This window comes from Caretta caretta, chromosome 8 (assembly GCF_965140235.1).
Source record: "Caretta caretta isolate rCarCar2 chromosome 8, rCarCar1.hap1, whole genome shotgun sequence".
NCBI lineage: Eukaryota > Metazoa > Chordata > Testudines > Cheloniidae > Caretta > Caretta caretta.
In genome coordinates, this window is record NC_134213.1 from 32,679,908 (window position 1) to 32,695,976 (window position 16,069).

Consider the following 16,069-nt stretch of genomic DNA (forward strand, 5'->3'; position numbering starts at 1 on the left):
CAACTGGTCATGCTGCCTTCCTAGAGAGGGGCTCTTGTGCAGGGCGTATTTTACCTTCATAGTTCTTAGAAACTTGTAAATAAAATATTTTTTATTGCAGTGTTTGGCCATTTGGCAAACATCTTATTTTTTGCTGCTCCTTTGAATTAGCTTGCTTTTGTAATCATCTTTCTCTGGCTGTGCATTAGCCCCGTGCCATCAGTGATGAGTTCAGCAAGTATTTCACAGTCTTTGGAACACAGTTGTCCCCATAGGTGATTAATAGACACCTCCTTTGTTGATTCACTAATGTTCTATGTGATTACGTACAGTATGGTTGGTCAATGTATGATATCACATAGCTTTTTAAAAAACAGATTATCTAGAATCCAGGGGACGTTCTCTCGGATTATATATTTTTTGACATTGTCCAAGTGTAAGTGCCTTAACAGGTTAATAATTCTCCTTTTTAACTTAAATGTTTCGACAGCCATCACAGCAAATCTCATAGATTTTAAGGCCAGAAGATACCATTATTCTGACCTCCTGTATGTCAGATTGTAGAATTTCACCCAGTACCTCCTGTATACTGCTCAATGAGTGCCAAATCAGCCTGTGACAGAATCACAAAAATAACACTTATTTAAAAACTACGTGTTTGACTTAGTGTGAGGAGTTAATTTTATAATTTATTGGAATAGAAAAAGATACTAACATTTGGTACTGTTAGTCCAGATTGTTTAGACATACTGCAAAATCTTTGCAGAGAATCAGTCCCCCTGCGGTCTTCAGTCAGAGGTCCCCTCTGCCAGTGGGTCTGAAGTCAACTGAATCCATCACATCACACCTTTCCTCAAGTCCACAGAGGACTATTGGAAGGTCCAGGATAGGCACATGGGGGGGATGAGGGTTGGGGTACAGATAATGGGCCTCCAAGGGCAGCCACTATCTGGCTGCATTGCATGAAAGCATGTGTAAGGCTAGGGATTAAAGATAAGTGCAGAGAGACAGTGCCTCCATGCAGCTGGCTCTATCCTTCTGTAGGTTGTGGGGGGCTGACCTCCCTGCTTTCTTATCTTGGGTGTGGGAGGCAAACCACCATTTCCTTGGTCTCAGATATCTAATGAATTTTAAAGTAAGTGTCATCAGTGTCTCTCCAAAACTGTAAAATAATTTATTAATGTTCCTTTGTGCCTTGGAAGTAAAAGTAAACATTAGCATATGTATCCCTAAGCTTTATCTGCTGGTGATTTTAAATTCTATTGCAAAAGTTTTTGCAAGATATAGATCAGAATGCTCTGTTATAAATACTTGTATTGAAAATCATGTTCCCCTTATTTGCATTCTGTGGTACATTTTAGTATCTATTTTATCATTGCTTGTGTTCTTCCCATTAGATTACTATCACAGGGTTTAAATGTAGGGCCTGATTTTGTTGTTGTTTACATCAGAGTAACTCCATTAATGACATGGAGTCATCCCTTATTTACACCAATGTCAGAAATCTGGATCAGACCTTTAATGCATAGGTGTGTATCTCGGAAAGATTTACCTGAATGGGCCTGGGCAGCGAAAATTCATTGCCCTTCAGTTCTGTACTTTCAGAATGTGTCACTGTAAAACTTGGGGGAGATTAAATGAAGCTTAGTGGTATACAAATGAAGAATTCAGTAAAGAATGTGAAACAAACTTTAAACACTAACATATATGCAAATTGGAGCATGCTATACATATATCAAAAACTCTATTATACACTACTTAGAATAATTTTTCTCTATACATGCATACTTTTGGGTAATGTGTTTTGTCATGAAGAGATTTAGGATCTTTCCAAAAAGACAGAACAAACAAATCTGAAAAGTCTGTCTGTCTGTCATTCTTTCTTTCTCTCTCTCATTTTACCTATTCCTTTAAGATAAAATATAATATTTTGCCCTCATTCTCTGCAGAGAAATGCCATGAAGGACAGTATGTGGCCATTGGTATGTTGTTTAAAAGGAAAATATTGCAGTGTTCATGTGTCTAGGTTTTCCTTGGCATTCAATATTGAAACATGTTTTGGTCAAATCTCCAAGGCCTTGTCTTTACTAGGGAAAAAAAGTGTGTTCGTAAATCGAGGTTAAAATCCTAGGGAAGACCAGGCAGTTTCTGGTTTTCACATAAGTTAGCTGGTGGAGTTAAAGAATATGCTCCACCATAGCCTTAACTCATGTGTAAACTACCTTGTCTTCACTAGGCCCTGGTCTACACTAGGACTTTAGATCGAATTTAGCAGCGTTAAATCGATTTAAACCTGCACCCGTCCACACAATGAAGCCCTTTATTTCGACTTAAAGGGCTCTTAAAATCGATTTCCTTACTCCACCCCTGACAAGTGGATTAGCGCTTAAATCGACGTTGCCGGCTCGAATTTGGGGTACTGTGGACACAATTCGATGGTATTGGCCTCCGGGAGCTATCCCAGAGTGCTCCATTCTGACCGCTCTGGACAGCGCTCTCAACTCAGATGCACTGGCCAGGTAGACAGGAAAAGAACCGCGAACTTTTGAATCTCATTTCCTGTTTGGCCAGCGTGGCAAGCTGCAGGTGACCATGCAGAGCTCATCAGCAGAGGTGACCATGATGGAGTCCCAGAATCGCAAAAGAGCTCCAGCATGGACTGAACGGGAGGTACGGGATCTGATCGCTGTTTGGGGAGAGGAATCCGTGCTATCAGAACTCCGTTCCAGTTTTCGAAATGCCAAAACCTTTCTGAAAATCTCCCAGGGCATGAAGGACAGAGGCCATAACAGGGACCCGAAGCAGTGCCGCGTGAAACTGAAGGAGCTGAGGCAAGCCTACCAGAAAACCAGAGAGGCGAACGGCCGCTCTGGGTCAGAGCCCCAAACATGCCGCTTCTATGATGAGCTGCATGCCATTTTAGGGGGTTCAGCCACCACTACCCCAGCCGTGTTGTTTGACTCCTTCAATGGAGATGGAGGCAATACAGAAGTAGGTTTTGGGGACGAAGAAGATGATGATGAGGAGGTTGTAGATAGCTCACAGCAAGCAAGCGGAGAAACCGGTTTTCCCGACAGCCAGGAACTGTTTCTCACCCTAGACCTGGAGCCAGTACCCCCCGAACCCACCCAAGGCTGCCTCCTGGACTCAGCAGGCGGAGAAGGGACCTCTGGTGAGTGTACCTTTTAAAATGCTATACATGGTTTAAAAGCAAGCATGTGAAAGGATTACTTTGCCCTGGCATTTGCGGTTCTGCCTTTGCAAAAGGTTTCTGGGGAGGGCAGCCTTATTTCGTCCTTCATGGTAGGACACTTTACCACTCCAGGCCAGCAACACGTACTGGGGAATCACTGTAGAACAAAGCATTGCAGTGTATGTTTGCTGGCATTCAACCAAAATCCGTTCACGCGGTGGGAGGAGGCAAAATGCGACCTTGTAACGAAAGCACATGTGCTATGTATGTAATGTTAACTTTCAAGGTTTACCCTGAAAGAGTGTAGCCACTGTTTTATAAAATGTGTCTTTTTAAATACCGCTGTCCCTTTTTTTTTCTCCACCAGCTGCATGTGTTTCAATGATCACAGGATCTTCTCCTTCCCAGAGGCTAGTGAAGCTTAGAAAGAAAAAAAAACGCACTCGCGATGAAATGTTCTCCGAGCTCATGCTGTCCTCCCACACTGACAGAGCACAGACGAATGCGTGGAGGCAAATAATGTCAGAGTGCAGGAAAGCACAAAATGACCGGGAGGAGAGGTGGAGGGCTGAAGAGAGTAAGTGGCGGGCTGAAGAGAGTAAGTGGCGGGCTGAAGACAGGGCTGAAGCTCAAAGGTGGCGGCAGCATGATGAGAGGAGGCAGGATTCAATGCTGAGGCTGCTGCAGGACCAAACCAGTATGCTCCAGTGTATGGTTGAGCTGCAGCAAAGGCAGCTGGAGCACAGACTGCCACTGCAGCCCCTCTGTAACCAACCGCCCTCCTCCCCAAGTTCCATAGCCTCCACACCCAGACGCCCAAGAACACGGTGGGGAGGCCTCCGGCCAACCAGCCACTCCCCCACAGAGGATTGCCCAAAAAAAAGAAGGCTGTCATTCAATAAATTTTAAAGTTGTAAACTTTTAAAGTGCTGTGCTTAAAGTGCTGTGTGGCATTTTCCTTCCCTCCTCCACCACCCCTCCTGGGATACCTTGGTAGTCATCCCCCTATTTGTGTGATGAATGAATAACGAATGCATGACTGTGAAGCAGCAATGACTTTATTGGCTCTGCAAGCAATGATTAAAGGGAGGAGGGGAGGGTGGTTAGCTTACAGGGAAGTAGAGTGAACCAAGGGGCGGGGGGGTTCATCAAGGAGAAACAAACAGAACTTTTACACCGTAGCCTGGCCAGTCATGAAACTGTTTTTCAAAGCTTCTCTGATGCGTACCGCGCCCTCCTGTGCTCTTCTAACCGCCCTGGTGTCTGGCTGCGCGTAACCAGCAGCCAGGCGATTTGCCTCAACCTCCCACCCCGCCATAAACGTCTCCCCCTTACTCTCACAGATATTGTGGAGCACACAGCAAGCAGTAATAACAGTGGGAATATTGGTTTCGCTGAGGTCTAAGCGAGTCAATAAACTGCGCCAGCGCGCCTTTAAACGTCCAAATGCACATTCTACCACCATTCTGCACTTGCTCAGCCTGTAGTTGAACAGCTCCTGACCACTGTCCAGGCTGCCTGTGTACGGCTTCATGAGCCATGGCATTAAGGGGTAGGCTGGGTCCCCAAGGATACATATAGGCATTTCAACATCCCCAACAGTTATTTTCTGGTCTGGGAATAAAGTCCCTTCCTGCAGCTTTTGAAACAGACCAGAGTTCCTGAAGATGCGAGCATCATGCACCTTTCCCGGCCATCCCACGTTGATGTTGGTGAAACGTCCCTTGTGATCCACCAGAGCTTGCAGCACTATTGAAAAGTACCCCTTGCGGTTTATGTACTCGGCGGCTTGGTGCTCCGGTGCCAAGATAGGGATATGGGTTTCATCTATAGCCCCACCACAGTTAGGGAATCCCATTGCAGCAAAGCCATCCACTATGACCTGCACATTTCCCAGGGTCACTACCCTTGATATCAGCAGATCTTTGATTGCGTGGGCTACTTGCATCACAGCAGCCCCCACAGTAGATTTGCCCACTCCAAATTGATTCCCAACTGACCGGTAGCTGTCTGGCGTTGCAAGCTTCCACAGGGCTATCGCCACTCGCTTCTCAACTGTGAGGGCTGCTCTCATCTTGGTATTCATGCGCTTCAGGACAGGGGAAAGCAAGTCACAAAGTTCCATGAAAGTGCCCTTACGCATGCGAAAGTTTCGTAGCCACTGGGAATCGTCCCAGACCTGCAACACTATGCGGTCCCACCAGTCTGTGCTTGTTTCCCGAGCCCAGAATCGGCGTTCCACAGCATGAACCTGCCCCATTAGCACCATGATGCATGCATTGTCAGGGCCCATGCTTTCAGAGAAATCTGTGTCCATGTCCTGATCACTCACGGGACCGCGCTGACGTCGCCTCCTCGCCCGGTATCGCGTTGCCATGTTCTGGTGCTGCATATACTGCTGAATAATGCGTGTGGTGGTTAATGTGCTCCTAATTGCCAAAGTGAGCTGAGCGGGCTCCATGCTTGCCGTGGTATGGCGTCCGCACAGAAAAAAGGCGCGGAACGATTGTCTGCCGTTGCTCTGACGGAGGGAGGGGCGACTGACGACACGGCTTACAGGGTTGGCTTCAGGGAGCTAAAATCAACAAAGGGGGTGCCTGTACATCAAGGAGTATTTCAGGCAGGACTGCACGGAGGGTTCCAATAAGAAATGGTGCACCTAAGTTATCGTTGTTATTGGAACAAGGAGGTTAGCCTGGCCTCTGATTGATACATGGCTAGATTTACCTCGCTGCACCTTCTCTGTGAGTGACTGCAGTGTGACCTAGAGGAATGAGTCCCCTAGACAGGGGAGGAGGCAAATGAGTACAAAACAAATCTGGTCTATTTCTTGTTTTGACCCACTCCATCTATCTTTTACATCTTTGGCTGGCAGCAGACGGTGCAGAAGGACTGCATGCCATCCACATCTCATGGCTGCTTGGCAGAAGATGGTACAGTACGCCTGCTAGCCATCCCCATCTCTTGCCTGCCTGGCAGAAGATGGTGCAATACGACTGCTAGCAATCCTCATCTCTTGCCTGCCTGGCAGAAGATGGTACAGTACGACTGCTAGCAGTCCGTATCGCCTGCCTGCTCACCATAAGACGGTTCAATAGGACTGACTGCAGGACTAAAGAGAATGACCTGGTCAAGTCACTCCAAATTTAGTCCCTGCGCCCATGTCTGCCCAGGCGCTCCCAGCCGACGCGGCCAGGAGCACCTCGGACACGATGAGGACGACTACCAATCGTATTGCACCGTCTGCTGCCAGAAGGCAAGGGGTTGCTGCTACTGTGCAGCAAAGCCGTACCGCGTCTGCCAGCACCCAGGAGACATAGGGTGACGGTTACCTGAGCGGGCTCCATGCTTGCTGTGGTATGGCGTCTGCACAGGTAACTCAGGAAAAAAGGCGCGAAATGATTGTCTGCCCTTGCTTTCACGGAGGGAGGGAGGGAACGGGGGCCTGACGACATGTACCCAGAACCACCCGCGACAATGTTTTAGCCCCATCAGAGCGCTCCATTGTGACTGCTCTGGACAGCACTCTCAGATGCCCGATTGTTTGCCATTGCTCTGACGCTGGGAGGGGCGCTTACAGGGTTGGCTTCAGGGAGCTAAAATCAACAAAGGGGGTGGCTTTACATCAAGGAGTATTTCAGGCAGGACTTCACAGAGGGTTCCAATAAGAAATGGTGCACCTAAGTTATTGTCCTTATTGGAGCAAGAAGGTTAGCCTGGCCTCTGATTGATACATGGCTAGATTTACCTCGCTGCATCTTGACTGCAGTGTGATCTAGAAGAATGAGTCCCCTAGACAGGGGAGGGGGGGGAAGCAAATGAGTACAAAACAAATCTGGTCTATTTCTTGTTTTGACCCACTCCATCTATCTTTTACATCTTTGGCTGGCAGCAGACGGACTGCATGCCATCCACATCTCATGACTGCTCGGCAGAAGATGGTACAGCACGACTGCTAGCAGTCCGTATCGCCTGCCCGCTCACCATAAGACGGTTCAATAGGACTGACTGCAGGACTAAAGAGAATGACCTGGTCAAGTCACTCCAAATTTAGTCCCTGTGCCCATGTCTGCCCAGGCGCTCCTGATCGACCTCACAGAGGCGACCAGGAGCACCTCAGACATGACGATGACGGCTACCAGTCGTACTGTACCGTCTGCTGCCACAAGGCAAGGGGTTGCTGCTACTGTGTAGCAATGCCGTACCGCGTCTGCCAGCACCCAGGAGACATAGGGTGACGGTTACCTGAGCGGGCTCCATGCTTGCCATGGTATGGCGTCTGCACAGGTAACTCAGGAAAAAAGGCGCGAAATGATTGTCTGCCCTTGCTTTCACGGGGGGAGGGAGGGAACGGGAGGCTGACGATATGTACCCAGAACCACCCGCGACAATGTTTTAGCCCCATCAGGCATTGGGATCTCAACCCAGAATTCCAATGGGCAGCGGAGACTGCGGGAACTGTGGGATAGCTACCCACAGTGCAACGCTCCGGAAGTCGACGCTTGCCTCGGTACTGTGGAAGCGCTCCGCCGAGTTAATGCACTTAATGCACTTAGAGCATTTACTGTGGGGACACACACACTCGAATTTATAAAACCGATTTCTAAAAAACCGACTTCTATAAATTCGACCTTATTCCGTAGTGTAGACATACCCTAGGATACTACTTTGAGTTAGTTAACTTGAGTTAGCAGTACAACTTTTTTCCTGGTGAACATACAGGCCAGGAGTAGCATTGTAGTTGAGGGGACATGTTAATGTGCAACTGGAAGCTCTAACAATCTGATAAATCTCTTACAATTCATCTCTTAGATCAGGCACTGAAGTGACTCCATCTTATGGGAAAATACTATTTTAATACCACTATACCTTTTTTCCCAGTTGAGGGTATTCCTGGTTACTAGGTCTCATGGTTAAACACAAATAATTTAGCTAGGGCTGCCATGGTCTAAATATTGAAGATCAGGGTCTTGTAATTAAACTACATGGGAGAAATTTAAACTGTCCTAATTTCTGCAACATGGCATTGGATTTCCTGAGTTTTTGGGATACACAGTTTACATGATCTGCAGGTATAAAAACTCTACAGGGATAGTACTGTAACAGTCCTGAAGATCCCATACTTATCAGGATGGAGCTTACAGTCTGCATACTGGCTAAGCCCCATTGGCAATGTATACAGACCTTGTAAGCACAAGGGTGGTACGTATGGATCTTGCAAAATTTACATATTGATCCTACAGATATTCTAATTGTTGGGCTGTACCTGCAGACCTTGTAACCTCTGAAGTGGCAATCACATAGCTTACAAGATTGGCAGAATGGGCCTGCAAAACTTTTAATGGATGAGATGCACCTTCAAAACTTTTCAGCTCTGATGGCAGTGCCCATAGACCTTGAAAACTACATGATGGAAAGCTACTAATTTTCTGGAATAGGAAATATTTAACTCTAAGAGCATACAGGCTTTGCCCTGTGTCTGCAAAACTTCTGATTTCATTGGCTCAGAACTAGAGAACTTATAAACTACCAAGAGAGACTCTGAAGTTTTTTAATTTCTTATTTGAATGCGAGGTAACAAACTACAAAGGCTGTGCCTGTGGAATTCATAAATTTTGCCAGACCTGAAGAAGCTTATAAATCCTGTAGCAACCTCATAGAATCCCTAAAGTTAAAATAATTATTGAGAATAACTCCCAAATGAACTCCACAACCTTTAAAAACTTACATTAATAAAACAAATTTGACTTTCTAGACTAAGTGGTGTTTGAGGTGAAATGCTATGAAAAAATAGAAGTCTTGTCAAAAAGCAAAAAACTCTTACATTTTCCTAGCCCGAACTAACTTCCGTAAACTAAAAAACAAAAACAACAACTCTTATGGTTAAAGACCAGATGTGAGAGCATTCATATAGAAGGGAGAGTTAAAACTGAGGTGTGTATAGCATCTCATCCTCTTAAAATGGAAAGCAAATTACAGCTTTAACTATGGAATTGCCAGCACAGTTGATCTATCCTGTGGATAGGTTCTGCAGGTCGCTAATAAATTGGACATTCCTGAGTCATACTGATAGTCTGGATAGAGTTCCTTCTTCCTCTGAGCAATTGGTTCTGGGCTCTGTCAGAGAGAGGATACTGAACAATATGGAAGTCTGGTCTGCTCTAGTCTAATGCCTATGTTCATATTTATAGTTAAGGTTTTTTTTTTTAAAGAGGAAGAAACCCTCAAATCTGGCCTTTTCCTTTGTGAGCACTCGATTGTTCCTAAGTGTATAATTTTAATTGGTTTGTCCAGTCCACTTTAAAATGTCTTGAGGGATGACGCTTCCACCACTACTCTTGCAGACTCTTCCACAGTCATATGTCTTACAGAACTATACTCTGCTAATGTAGTTGCTTATTAGCGGGTTTTTCTTTCTTTTTAATGTTAGGACGTCTGGCGTGGCTGGTATATCTTGTTGGTACTGTTGTAGGAGGAAGATTAACTTATACCAGTACAGATGAACATGATGCCATGGATGGAGAATTATCCTGTCGGTAAGTGTATTGTTAAAACAAACCAAAACAGGGGTTGTGTTTTTTAACATGTATTGGTAAACGAGAGGTGCCCAAACTTTGCCCAGTTGTTGGATCCATTGGTATCTGCTACAAATTCAAGGGCTGTACTTAATTTGTGTAAATTTGAGCCAATTGCAACCGTGCTCCTTCATCTTTCAATATGGTGGCATGGTTCTAGATCTCAGGATGTAGTGTTTTCATCCTGATCTGAGTGGCCAGGCAGTAAGTCACTTAGGGCTTGAATTTCAAAATTGACCTCTCATTTTCTGTGCCCCAGTTTTTAGTGTCCAACTTTGGATGATTGTGGCCTGAGCACCTGCAGCTACCATTTGTTATGTACATAGACTTAAAAAGGTAGTTATTATTTATTATGCACATGGACTTAAATGGTAGTTTTGCTAATTGTTAGTTTTATCGTTTGTCTATTTCCTGGATTGCTTCCTTCATTTTAATCACATGAGTTTGCAAATAGTGAATTCAGTGGCAACTGCAGATGCTCAGCACCTTTGAAAATTAGGCAATAGGCATTTGAAGTCAAATACTCAAAATTTGAGGCCACTTTTAAAAATATGGGCCTTAACCTGTCTCTGGGTAGAGAGTTTATTGAAGCACAGACTGGGTGAGAGGTTATTGTGGATGATACCACATTCTCTGTGCTAAATAGGGAATTCCCACTTGCCCTGGCTCTACACCCAGCACATTTGAAAAAGGGACTTACACACTAAGAATTGGCTAATGATGCCTCTATTTACATCCTCATTTCAGGCTTCACTAATTTGCCTTGGACTCTGCATCATTATTGATGTTCTACTATGTGTTGTTAAATGAGAGAGGTATTTTAAAACAGACCTTGTGTATCTGGCTTCTAATCCAGATATTGCATATTTCAGAATTAGAAAAAAGTCATAGTAATTTTCAGAGCAACCGAATAAATTGTCTGAGAATTATATAAATGCTGTACTAAGAAAAAGAGCATTTCGCAAGTTGACAGAAGTATAAAAATGTATTTCAAGTGACAGAGCATAGTTTAGCAAGAAGCATAGTTCTGATGTGCAGCTGTGTGTGGTAGTCATGTTAGTAGTTTATAAAAGAAGGAAATGCAAGGAAGAAAAGTAGCAAATACTAGCTTAGGCAAATAAATAATGGCTGATGGACCCATGAGAAATTAGCTGTCAGAATATCATTTGTGTCTTTGAAAATTCCTCCTGAGAATGTTTTCCCTTGGCATTAAGAGTTTTTCAGCTGATATCCTTGATGGATGCCCAGTTACCACGGTCTAGTAATGAAAAAGTAGAACTCGCTATTCTCTGGTTTTTGGATCAATTCCGTAAAACATATGTGGGGGACCAGCTGCAGCGAACCTCAAAGGTAAGTCTTTGCCGCAAACGAGATTTGTGTAATTAAAATGAAGAAATCTGTGTAGGAAATGGGTTACTAATATATCTTAAGTGTATGTGTAAAAATATGTGCTGGAGTGAAAACTGAAGATATTATCTGATGGATATTAAGCTTATAGATATTTAATTTATTAATTTTTGATGGTTTGAGAGGATTTACCACCTTGTATATTTTAAGGTTTGGCATGCAGAGAGTTAATATTTTTAACAGTTGTATTCATTTTATAGTTTTAGGTTAGTTTGCATTTCAGTTTTTTATTTCAAACATTTAACTGGGTTCTGCTATATTGTGTTATATTTCACATCTGGGTACACAAGATTTATTCTTTTAATAGTTCTTTTCTTTTGACAGTTACTCATTTATGCAGTTTCCACTGTATTTCTCACATTATTTGGCTTTTCTGCATTTTAAATAGGGAAGGAATAGGGAAAAGTAAGATACATTCTTGGAAGAAGCAGCAGTTAATTCACCTTAACTGTAGGGGACAGTCATAATATAGATATTATAAAGAGAACATCAGTAAGACAGTATCAGTTGATCTTGAGAATGATTGAAGGAACATTGTTTGTTTGTGTTTGAGCCCCAAGCAAATCTTTAGGAAGACTTTTGACAGTGACTAAGATTTTTTTTTTTACTTATTGTACCCATGCTTTCTGGTGAACAGTCCCAAACCAAAGGATTATTTTATCCCCCTTGGTTTGAATCATACTTTAGGGTTATTGAATGGCTCCTTACTTTGATATTAAAAATAAAGTTTTATATTATGCTGAATTACTTTTTCATGGAAACTTAAGTGTTGCTTTAATTGCCAAAGCTGATTTGTGTTTTTCAAATATGACAAATTGCTTTATAATATTACAATAACAGATTCTGCTCCCAGTCCTGCTCAGATCTGACAAAACTCCCATTGACTGAAATTCAGTGGAAGCAAGGTTGTCATAATCATTCTGATCAATAATATCTGATTTTTGTCAGGTGGTAAATAAATGTATTGATGTGCTAATTCTCCTTATTGTGTGTGGGCTCTTGCTGTCCGGGCTGGTGCTGGGTGGAAATGACCTGTTAATGCATGATGGAGTATAGTATGCTATACTAGACTGTCATGGTTTTTTTTAGCACCCTCTCCCAGCCAATCCAGCAGAAGCTGTGCCTTCCATTATCATTCTGGTGTAGGGATAGTACTGAGTACTACTGGGGGAAGAATTTGGGTCTGGGTGAAGTGATGTCCTAAAAATGAAGCATTAACACTCAATTGCCTGGAGCTTCTCTGTCAAAAGAAGATGTAAAGTCTGAGTTCTTGCACACTAAATCATAACATGATGCACACAAAATGTATTACATTTACTGGCTGAGAAGTCTTAAGATTGCTGTCACAACTGCCATTCATATGAAAGCTGAAATAGTTAACTGTTGATTTAAAATGTTACTAAATATCAAAAATGTTTTTTAATTTGATGTATTGTCAATCCCTTATAAGAAAAAGAACACAACTAGTTTCATTTAAAGAAGATGGGGGAAATGATGTAAGAATGTCAGGATTTCTGTTTTCCCCAGATAGATGTGTATGGATTAAAGCAGTAGTCACCAATATCTTATTTGTGACCAAACTGGTCAACTGTCATGATGGTTCGGGAAGGCTTTCTTACAGAACTACTACTAATGGTGAAAAAAATTTGAGGTCTTTTTTAAAAGTCTAGTTACCGTATTAGGAATAGAACAACCAATCTGATTGCAACTCTGTGTCCGTTATATGCCCATTTTTATGAGTTGACTATATCTTCTACCAGTATAATTTTAATTTATAGAGAAATTGTACTTCATATTTTTCCCCATTCAGGGTCGAATTCTACCACCATTCCTTGCATGGTCTTATTGGCCTCACCACTTTAATGTCTTGAGGCCTGTCACTCCACTCCTGCACTAAAACCTGATAGAGGAAGAGCTTTGTCCCAGAATTTTCCATTATGAGGACTATACCCCAGTACACAAAGTCAGAGGAGACCTGTGCATGGTGGGTCTGGGGTGTGTGTGTGTATGTGTGTGTGTGAGTGAGTGTGAGACCCCTGATTTTTCTGTTATCAACAGAAGTTGCATGCCTGTTCTTGCAATTAGCTCCATATGTGTGGAATCCTGTGTGTTGAGCCCCACTGAAGTTGGTGTATTTTTAAAAACTGATCCCAAACTATATTTATTTGATATTTTATGTGTATGAGAAAAATAGAAAACAGAACTTGTGCTATCTTTTTATTGTTTTTTCCTGCTGTAGCGGCATTTGTAGCAGCAGATGGCATTCTATCCTCGCAGTTGTAAATCCTCTGGTACTGCATATTGCTGGCAGGTAGCTACAAATATGCAATAAAAGGATTCAAGCTTGGAAGCAGAAAAACAGATATATATCAATTGGCTAAGTTAATATCCATTTATATAAATATTCATGATGATTCAGATTGTTGTACAAAGTTTTGTTTACAGAACAGATAATGGATATTCTGCATATTTCAGCCATATTGAGATAGTTTGAAATAGTTTTATGTGAACATTGTTAAAACATTGGATCTTATGTTCATATACTCAGAAAACTGAGTAATCTAACTTAATTACAAGACTTGTTCTACAGTTAGTGTAATGTAGCAAAGTTTCTTTTGGCTTGGTGTAAATTTGGAGCTACATTTTAAAACCTCCTATAACATCAAATATCAGATACATAGATTGTAGGAGAGACAATGAAAATAATTCAGCAAATTCATTGCCTATGGTCTGTTGTTCATTAAATGGTCCTCGAGGGTTTTCTTTCTAAGTAAACTGAAAAAGCCGCAAAGGCTGCTCCCATAGTGCCACTACATATTTGTGGTACCACTGAGCAGGTGCTACTGTATTGTCAATGAAAGAGTAATGCACTAGGATATAGTCTTTCCGAGTTGTACACATTAACACATGTAATATGTTTCTAAGTGCTATTGGGCCATATTCTCTGGTATGATATAGCGTAGCACTACTGGTGTATTTTTGTCCTAAAGCTGATGTAACTGGCCCAACCAGACTAATCCCACTATAAAGCTAATCCTTTGGTGGCATATTGCTGACACAGGAGCCGTTAGTTTAGCAGGAAGGAGATGTGTCTGGAACTGCCCTGGGCTGTGCTGATCTTGGGCTGTGTTTTCAACTCTTTGGACAACCGACAGCTGTTCTAACATGGTGCCTGGGGTCTGCCTCTGAGCAGAATATCATTTGGATCAAAGCAATGCAGAGATGAACTTTTTAAACCATGTTTGTGCCACCACCAACAGTCTGTTAGCAGATCAGCCTCACATGAGGATCTGGCCCATTACTTCAGTAACGAAAGTCTTATTTATTACAGAACACTTTGTGTTTCATTATTTGACTAATTTATTAAATGGGTTTTGTCGGTATTCTTAACTTGTGACTAATATGTACATTTATTTTTGTTTTATTATTATTAAAGGTGATTATTTCTTCCTGTTCAGAAAATGTAAGTGATAGGGGAAATGTCATGAATATTTGAGGGAAATAACATACACGCTCAAGAGGGAAATGACCCTTTCTCTTACATGTGTTGTATTGCTAAAGTATGGTTTTTGAGGATATTTAAGAGGATAGATTTTAGCCAGATACATGCCCCAAGTAGTGCTCTGGTATTTGTGAGGGGTGAGGATTGATATCCTAGTGAGATAGTGGGGTGTTTCCTTCCTCCTGACTGGCAGATTTGAAACTTCCTCAGTCACTTGATTTCCCTTTTGGGCTTGGAATAAATGACCAGGTCTTTGAATTGGGGGAAGGAGTGATGGGCAGGAGTGCTTTCTTGGTCCATTGTCAGTGGTTGGCAAACTTCCCCTCTACCTTTGAAATTTACTTTTATAGGGGCATTGTTGATATGCAGTCACAAGTATTGAGAGCCAACAGTAGATGTAGTGTTTCCCAGAATGCTTAGGTCTACAGGAAACCATCACTGTATTGTGTTTAGAAAGAAGTTTTACCTCTCCACAGATTGGTTTTGGGGTGGGTGGGTGGGGAGGGGTGTGTGTGTGCGTGTGCACATGTGAGTTGAGAGGGAGTTTAAACTTACTGTACAGCAGGCATTCTCAAACTATTTAATTATGTTTAATACAATATAATAGAGAGATTATCAGGTGATCTCTCCTATCATCAGTATTCATATTACTTTCCCGTAGCAAGTACAAAAAATGCTTAAATGGAAGAGTAACATTAGGAAAGTAAGGAGTGTATTTTCAGCTGTCTTTTTATACAGTTTAGTAGCAGGAAACAGGTCAGGACAAGATAATCTGTAAATGCTACATAGGCCACCAGCAAGTGCCCAGCATGTCGACAATGGTCCATGGACCATAGCTTGAGAACTTCTGCCCTGGGGAAGTGCTGCTTGTGATAGAGCTGCAATGCATGTTTAATTTAGTCACAGAAAGAGGGCTGGTTTGGATGATTATGGCTTGGGGAGACACACCTCACTGTATCTGGGCTCTTTGGTTCTCATCAGTTTGTGGCTTGATATTACCTTGGGTAAATCTGAATATAGCACATTGGAGAGTTTTTTTTTTTCTTTTCTGGATAATAAATAATGGGAGTACAACTCAGACGATAAAATGCATAAGCTTAATAGGGTTGATAAAAGTTATGGTGGTCACTTAAACCAAGTCAAGTTGGTGGTGTCTGCATATCCTGACCTCACAGTAATAGCAACTGTCATTACTACCAACAGTGTGTTGTTAAGTTTCTCATACATTTAAAGTTTATAGTAAAGTTATAAAAAGTTACTCTTGGCTTAAATTTCCTTTTCCTTTTATAGACTGAGTTGCTATGTTTCTAGGATGCGAAGTTAAAAACATACATATGTACATACACACTCAGATGCCCCACAACACTCTTGGACAAACTGTATTTTTAAAAACAAAAGACTCCTTCTAACTAT

The 16,069-nt window shown here is 42.4% G+C and overlaps 1 protein-coding gene across 3 annotated transcripts in view; it reads left to right on the forward strand.

Moving 5' to 3' along the window:
• RANBP17 (RAN binding protein 17) overlaps nt 1-16,069 on the forward strand; it is a 280,499-nt gene that overhangs the window by 43,488 nt on the left and 220,942 nt on the right. For all 3 annotated transcript variants that reach the window (XM_048862507.2, XM_075131375.1, XM_048862508.2), the window contains 2 exons: nt 9,603-9,708; nt 10,962-11,097. In XM_048862507.2, coding sequence (XP_048718464.1) covers nt 9,603-9,708; nt 10,962-11,097 — 242 coding nt within the window. The remainder of the gene's footprint in view (nt 1-9,602; nt 9,709-10,961; nt 11,098-16,069) is intronic.